At 35.6% G+C, this 7,948-nt stretch overlaps 1 protein-coding gene across 1 annotated transcript; it reads left to right on the forward strand.

Moving 5' to 3' along the window:
* The first annotated feature begins 6,395 nt into the window (after window positions 1-6,395).
* On the forward strand, window positions 6,396-7,502 carry LOC105201268 (craniofacial development protein 2-like). Its single transcript, XM_011169219.2, has one exon. The coding sequence runs from the start codon at window positions 6,396-6,398 to the stop codon at window positions 7,500-7,502; it is 1,107 nt and encodes a 368-aa protein (XP_011167521.2).
* The last annotated feature ends 446 nt before the right edge of the window (window positions 7,503-7,948 follow it).

Here is a 7,948-nt window from a genome sequence, read left to right on the forward strand (position 1 = left end):
ATTGCGTGATTCAGAAAAAGACGTACGTGTCCTTAAGAAAATGTTTACGGATAATTACATTGCTCAAAAAATGCAACTGATGAGAACTAAAATTGGATATATTATTATGTACGGCATCGCTCCTTTCTTTAATAAGAAATTAATAGAAAATGTAAACCGTGCAACTTTTATTGCTGTTAGCTTTCACGAATCTCTCGAAAAAGTTATAAAACGTCAACAAATGGATATAAATGTAAGATTTTGGTAAGATGAAGAAAAAGAAGAAGTAGAAACACGATACTTAACTTCACGTTTTCTTCGACGCAAGAGCAACGGATCTTTTTGAAGCATTTAAAGAAGGTATTGGAAATCTGACAGAAAAATTGCTGCAAGTATCTATGGATGGACCAAACGTAACTTGGGCTTTTTTAAAATAATATAAATTGGAATTCTCAAACAACAAATTACTTGGTATTGAAAGTTGCAGTCTCCATTCTTTGCATTGTACATTCAAATCCGGTATATGTGCTACAGATTGAAACATTATCTTATACATGAGAGCATTGTATAATCTCTTTAAAGATGTGCCAGTTCGTAGAGCTTTATACATTCATTATTCTGATTCTGATATTTTTCCACTTAAATTTTGTTCCATAAGATGATTGGAAAATTGTGCAGTAGCTCAAAAAGCAATTGATGTTACACAATGCATTAAAAAATTTGTAGAAGGTTTACAACGAGACAAAATTAAACCAACATGTGAAAGTTATAAGATAATTCAAAAATGCATTCAAGATCCTTTATTATGTGTAAAGCTTGCTTTCTTCAAATCTCTTGCTTCCGATATAGAACTTTTTTAAGGGAATTCCAGTCAAACGCTTAAGGGAATTCCAGTCAAACCTTTGGTTCCTTTTTTACATAGTGCTCTTTGTTTAATGTTGAAAAACGTATTAGAACGTTTAATGAAACCCGAAATAATAGACAATATGTCATCAATTTCATTAAAAGATGTTCAGACACAGGAAAATCTACTTTCAGTAAAAAATATTATATTAGGATTTGATACTCTAAAAGCAATAAAAAAAGTCGACATTAAGAATGTAGATTTTCTTCAATTTCGACAAGATTGTAAGAAGTGTCTCCAGAAATTTGTTTCTAAATTAATGACACGATCTCTGTTAACATATAGCTTTGACAAAAGCTGTTACTTGCTTAGATCCAAGTCTCATAACTTCAAATTTAAATTTAGCCAAGAGACGTTTACACAATTTATGTAGTATTAATGAAAACAATCGTTTAGCTGGATCTATAACTGATATCGTAATTCGACAGTTTTGAGACCTTACATCGCGACTGTACGTCATGGATACCATGAAATCTTATAATCGTAATGAAAAACGCTTAGATCACTTTTGGCGAAATATTGTAGGCCAAGATTTTAAGGAATTCATGAATGTAATAAAAATGATTTGTTGCCTTTCACATGGCAATGCAATGTAGAACGAGGTTTTTCAGTAAATGCTGAATATCTTTAAAAATATGCGGGAAGAATCCATAGTTGTGCGTCGTCAAATACATGATGCCGTATTACCGAAGGTATTGATGTTTTACAAATACCTAAAGCTCTTTTGCTTATTGTTCGAAATGCTCATTTCCGTTACATAGAAGATCTTAATCGACGTCGACAGCAAGCATCTGTTGTAAAACAAGAAGCGTCTATGAAAAGGAAAAAAACTTTAGAAGTAACAGAATTGGAGAACAAACGTTTAAAAATTCTAGAAAATGCTCAGAAAGAAGCAAATGCACTTAAAAAACAAATTGAAACTTTAAAAACATAGATATATGTTTATATGTATGTAACTACTTTGTGCTTACTAAATATTCAATTATTTAATTATATATAAATATTATTTGTTTTATTAAATATGTTACGTTTGTTATTAGAATTTTTAATAAGTTTATGTTTATATAGTTTTTGAACTATTTTGGTCTGAAAGAGATTTATGTTATATATTTTTTGTGATTATATAATACATATTTAAAGTATGTTAAAAAGTATGTTAAAAAGTGTGAAATAAAATCAATTTATTTCAAAGCTATATTCAAAAATTCTCTTATCTTACCTGGAATTTTAATAAAAATTCCTGGAAAAGCCTGGATTTTCATGGAATTGATTTATAAATTTTGAGTGGACACCCTGGTATGATAAGAAATAGATATGTAATGGTAATTTTAAACAATTTTTGTACACTCACTTTTCAGCAGAAATGTGAGAAAAAGTACGAGCAGTTGGGAAAAAAATATTAAAAGCCAATGCCATCCCAACAATTTTTGATTTTTCCAAAGCTATTCCAGTTATAGAAAAAAAATACGCATGTATGTATTGGTTTTAATTGTAGCTTTTAATAGTCATTGTAAAAGAAATTTAAAACAATTTTTATTTTCATAGATACATGACAAAAACGCAATACAAACAACAAATAATATTTCTGTTGAGGTTTCTTTTACATCATCATCAAAACAACTTCTCGAAGACATTAATACAAATGCAATAAATGATGGTACAATAGATGAAGTGGATGTTTCGATAAATAACTTATCGACATTTGCAAACAACACTACGACAGAATTGAGTAAAAAACTGGATGACGCAAATGAGAAATTAGAGAGAGCAAATACCATTATACGTAAAACGTTAAAAGCAAATAGAATTCTTTTACAGCATTTACGACAATTAAGAAATGTTAATAAGTTATCTAACGGCCAAACTTTGTCACAAGATTTATTGCATAAAGTTTTTCATAATGATCGGATAAAATATCTTGAAACTAAATATTGCAAAGGACAACGTCCTAATTTTATACATGAATGGGCAGACAAAACCATAAAAAAGGCACTGCGGCTGAAACATGCATGTGGAACTAATGGATATTGGTTGCGCGTACCAAAACTACACCCAACGAGAGGGCGCCCTGTCTAGGGGAACACGACGCGCAGCGCGCAGTAATACACGAAGGTAGTCTCCATAATAACGGCACAAGACATTACGCCCAAAAAACTTGTAAACCATCATTCAAGATTGTAATATCTCAATTCACAATTGTATCAGGTACAATAAAAGTGTCTTTATTTTATTCACTATAAGAACGCACGTCATTCAAATCCTAAACATTGGTCCTTCAAGCCGGATTCGGCAAGGAATCCGACAAGCAACGGGCGTAAGAAAACGACCAAAAAACATAGAACGAGAAGCATCTCGAGGTAAGTATTCAACTTCCGTATCCTTTTCTTTTACGCACATCCACATACGAATTCTATGATTTCATTGTAATAATGTCGTCAATAGCGTGAGTTCAAGGCTCTCAAATCAAAACGTACCTCAATAAAGGTACAATGCACACGTACAAAAAATGTCATTGACGCAGTCGACCCACGCGATGTCGACGTCATTTACATTAAACAAAAGAAGATACGATTCGTGAAATATTGGCAACAGTATCAAAGAATTCAAACCAAGATCTACGAAATATTAGATACAACAACTGAAATAGAAAACGTCGAAGAACTCAAGGCCGAACAAGATCTCGACGCCGAAAACTTCGAAGAGAATTATTTCAAAGTCATCACCAAGATGGAACGATTGATATTGCATACACAACCAATACCAGGTACAAGCAATAACGATCAAACAACAGTAAACGTGCCACACACGCGCGATATTACACAAATTCACCTTCCAAAGATCGCAATACCCAAGTTTAGCGGAAATTATGAGGATTGGTATCCATTTTATAACACATTTGAATCCATGATTCACTCAAATTCAAAGTTAACAAATATACAAAAATTCCACTATTTGATTTCGTCACTTGAAGGCAATGCCTCACATGTAATTCAATTTTTAAAAGTAAATTCCAATAATTATCAAGAAGCCCTCGATCTTCTAAAGCAGCGATATGACGACAAGCGCATTATCGCACAGGAACATATTAAAGCATTATTTAATTTAACGACAGTAACAAAGGGTAATCACGTTGCGCTAAAAAAATTAATTGACGACGTCATGAGACATTTGCGATCTTTGAGAGGTTTGGATAGGTCCACCAAACATTGGGACGACCTCATTATTTATATCATTAGAACTAAATTGGATTTCTATACCATTAAGGATTGGGAAGATAATGTACAAAAGGATAATATGCCCACATTAAAGGAGATGATTGATTTCTTAACACATAAATGCAAGGCTTTATCAGCCATATCAAAACGAAGCCGGTGAGTCAACGACATCAAATACACATAAATTTAACAAATCAATAGGTGCTCACATTTCCACAACCACAATTCAGTGTATTCATTGCAAAGAAAAACATCACATTTTTTAATGTTCCGACTTCTTAAAACTTTCAGCAAAAAATTGGTATAAAGAAGCAAAAACAAAAAAAATTTATACAAATTGCTTACGTTCTACTTCTCACCAAGCTAAAGATTGTCAGTCATCAACATGTCGCACATGTAGTAAGAAACATAATACGTTGCTTCACGTAAATACTCAGGATAAAATTCAGCAAAGGGACACATCCTCGCAGGAGTCAAAGGATAGCTCATCTGTTAACACAACCACATTGAATCTTCATACACATCATGAAAAACGTCAAACCATACTAGCCACAGCCATCGTGGAAGTTTACAATCAGCAAGGTAACACACATAGATGCAGGGTATTATTAGACCCTGGATCTGAATCTCACTTTATTATAGGCAATTTAACAAAGAAACTAGGTATTACACAAAGGAAAACAAACATGAACATAAAAGGAATAAATGAAACGCAAACATATACTCGTACTTGTACGAGTAATATAGCTGATGTAAAAATTAAATCAATGCATAGCTCATTTTCTCAAAACATACAGTGCTATATAATATCCGAAATCATCAAGTCACCTCAAGTCTCCATTAACATTGACAATCTCAAAATTTCAGCTAACATAAACTTATCAGACCCGCATTTTCATGTATCTACAGATATCGACATATTGTTAGGCATTGAATTATTCTTGCAACTATTATGTATTGGACAAATACGCACACACAAAATTAAATTATCATCCAAAAAACGCTATTAGATTGGATCATTAGTGGCAAGTTGCATAGCATGCAACCATTACATTCACGAATACGCAACGTCTCTGTAAATGACGAATCAAATGATAATATTAATAAATTTTGGGCACTAGAACACATTACTAATTCCTCCGAATTTTCGCCAGAAGAAAAAATTTGTATGGAGCATTTCACTCATAATACTACAAGAAATGCTAGCGGCCGATTCATTGTAAAATTGCCATTTAAGAAAACAAAATTACAACAATTAGGAAGCTCAAGAGACATCACACTAAAGAAATTTCAATCCATAGAGCGTAAACTGCAAAAACAACCAAGAGTAAAAACGCAATACGTGCAATACATGTCAGAATATATTGCGTTGAATCATATAACGTGCATAAACAACAAACAAATAAATAACGTTACTCCGCGATACTACATTCCGCATCAGGCTACTATTTTATTACTCGAAAATTATTGCAAATATCGCAAAATAGTATTAGACTTTTTTATTTATCTTGATTCCTTCTACCTCATCGTTATAATCTGTATACATTGGTCTGGGATACCCGGTATAAATATTATGCTTTAATCATACATGTTTCATCTTTTCTACATATATTCACCTAATCTATCAGTTATACACATGTATTAGTATAAAGTGTTCACAGATCATCACAAGAGTTCCAGTTCACAGCAGTCGCAGAAGTCAAGCAACATCCACCGCGGTCACGACTTGGATGGGCCACTTGGGAATTTTCAACAGAAATTTCCCGAGATTTTTTTTTGTAAAAAATGTTTATAAAATGCTACGAAAACGTAATTTTGCACTGGAATTATGTGCTGTAATCATATTAATATTTACATTTTAGAGAAATTTGAATATTTATTCAAGGGACATTAGACATTGATGTCTCATTAATATTGCGATTAAATATTGCATGAGATAGTCCCTCCAGCGGAGAGTCTGTAACCCCAACTGGGCGCGTCTCCCTGATAGCGAATGGGAAATGCTCGTCAAGCATGCTTGAAGGGTAGGGGTGAAATAGCCCCCGTGGACCAACAGGTACTCGCCAACACTCCTGACAAGCACGGCGTTTTATTTGTCAAACCCCCCTTCCAATTCATGAAATGTCAAATTCTAAAACAAGAGTACCCCAGGCGAGTAGAGCAACTAGCTCAAAATCTCGCACTGACTCGTCAGTCTGCCTCAAGGATTCTGGGGGAGGTAAAAATTCGATCTCAGGAAACGCCATAAGAAAACAAAAGCCAAAGAAATTTACATAGCGACTTATAACATCCGCATAATGAGAAGTGAGGAACATTTAGCAGGTCTAGAAAGAGAGTTAAAAAACATCAAATGGAATGTCTTGGGAATTAGTGAGATACGCTTGACCGGAGAGGCAATCACGACACTTAAGTCGGGACACTTGCTCTTCCAGAGAAATTCAGCTACGGCACATTTGGGCGGCGTGGCGCTCTTAATACACAGCAAAATAAAACATTTAGTCACCAAAACGAAGGCCGTGTTGGATCGTATTATCTATGCGCTGCTGAGACTGAACCAAAGATACAGCCTGCAGATCATCCAAGCCTACGCTCCTGCGAGCGCACAGAACGAGGATATCGAGCAGTTCTACGAAAACCTTATGGAAGCAAGAGTGTCAGAGAAAGCACACTTCGTGATAATAATAGGAGATTTCAATGCTAAGATTGGTCAACGAACACCGATCGACACCGCGGGCGTAGGCAGGTTTGGCTTGGGCACACGAAACAGTAGAGGCCAAATGCTGGTGGACTTTCTCAGTGGAGAAGGAATGTATTGCATGAATACATTCTTCCAGAAAAAGCCAAAGAGAAAATGGACCTGGAGGAGCCGAGGCGGTGCGGTAAGAAACGAGATTGATTACATCCTCAGTTCAAGCAAAGATATCTGTGAAGACGTCTCCGTCCTGGGCCGCTTTGATGCCGGCAGCGTCCACCGACTAGTGAGAGCGTGCTTCCGAATTGATACAAAGCTCGAAAGAAGGAAATTAATGCGGAAATGTTCCCAACCAAGTAGAGTGGAACTGAAAAGAAAAGAGCGAGAGTATCAGAGTTACTTGGAGAGAAAACTCAACCCAATGGACGAGCTGAGCTATCTGGAGCTAGATGCACTAAATCTGAAGATCACCAGCAGTATTCAAACCACAGTTAAGAGAGTATGGGCGCTCAGAAAAGAAAGCAACTCTAAGATCACCCCAGACACAGAGAGGCTCATCGAGGAGAGGAGAAATACCAACACAGACTTTGCAAGGTATACGCAGCTCAATAAGGAGATAAGGAAGGCGATTCGAAGGAATGTAAGAGCCAACAAAGCGAGAGAAATAGAGCGAGCAATCGAGGATAATATGAACCTCTTAGATCGAAACTAGCCAGGGGAAGAGCGAGAATTAATTGCATGAAAAACATCGATGGAGAAGTTGTACATGAGAGGAAGGATGTTGTGACTATCGTTCACGACTTCTACAAAGATTTGTACAAGGAGTTAATCCCCAGACCAATACGCCTAAATAGAAGACAAGAAGTTAGAAACGTGGGTTCGGAGGAAATCCCGGAGATAACGAGAGATGAGCTCAAAGCAGCACTAAAAGAACTAAAAAATCGCAAAAGTCCGGGACCAGATCGCATAACGAGTGAAATGCTGAGAGCGGGAGGAGTTAAACTAGAGGACGCACTGTGTGCGCTGTTCAACAAATGCTTGGAGGAAAAGAAAGTCCCAGAAGTCTGGCACAAGGCTAAGTCATTCTCATATTTAAGAAGGGGGACCCTACAGATATAGCAAACTATAGGCCAATCAGCTTACTTAGCATTCTCTACA

The sequence above is a fragment of the Solenopsis invicta genome, chromosome 16, assembly GCF_016802725.1.
Source record: "Solenopsis invicta isolate M01_SB chromosome 16, UNIL_Sinv_3.0, whole genome shotgun sequence".
Lineage (NCBI taxonomy): Eukaryota > Metazoa > Arthropoda > Insecta > Hymenoptera > Formicidae > Solenopsis > Solenopsis invicta.

Excerpts from the sequence above, each read along its gene's own strand:
- LOC105201268 (XM_011169219.2), top strand. The coding sequence starts at position 6,396 with ATGAGAAGTGAGGAACATTTAGCAGGTCTAGAAAGAGAGTTAAAAAAC.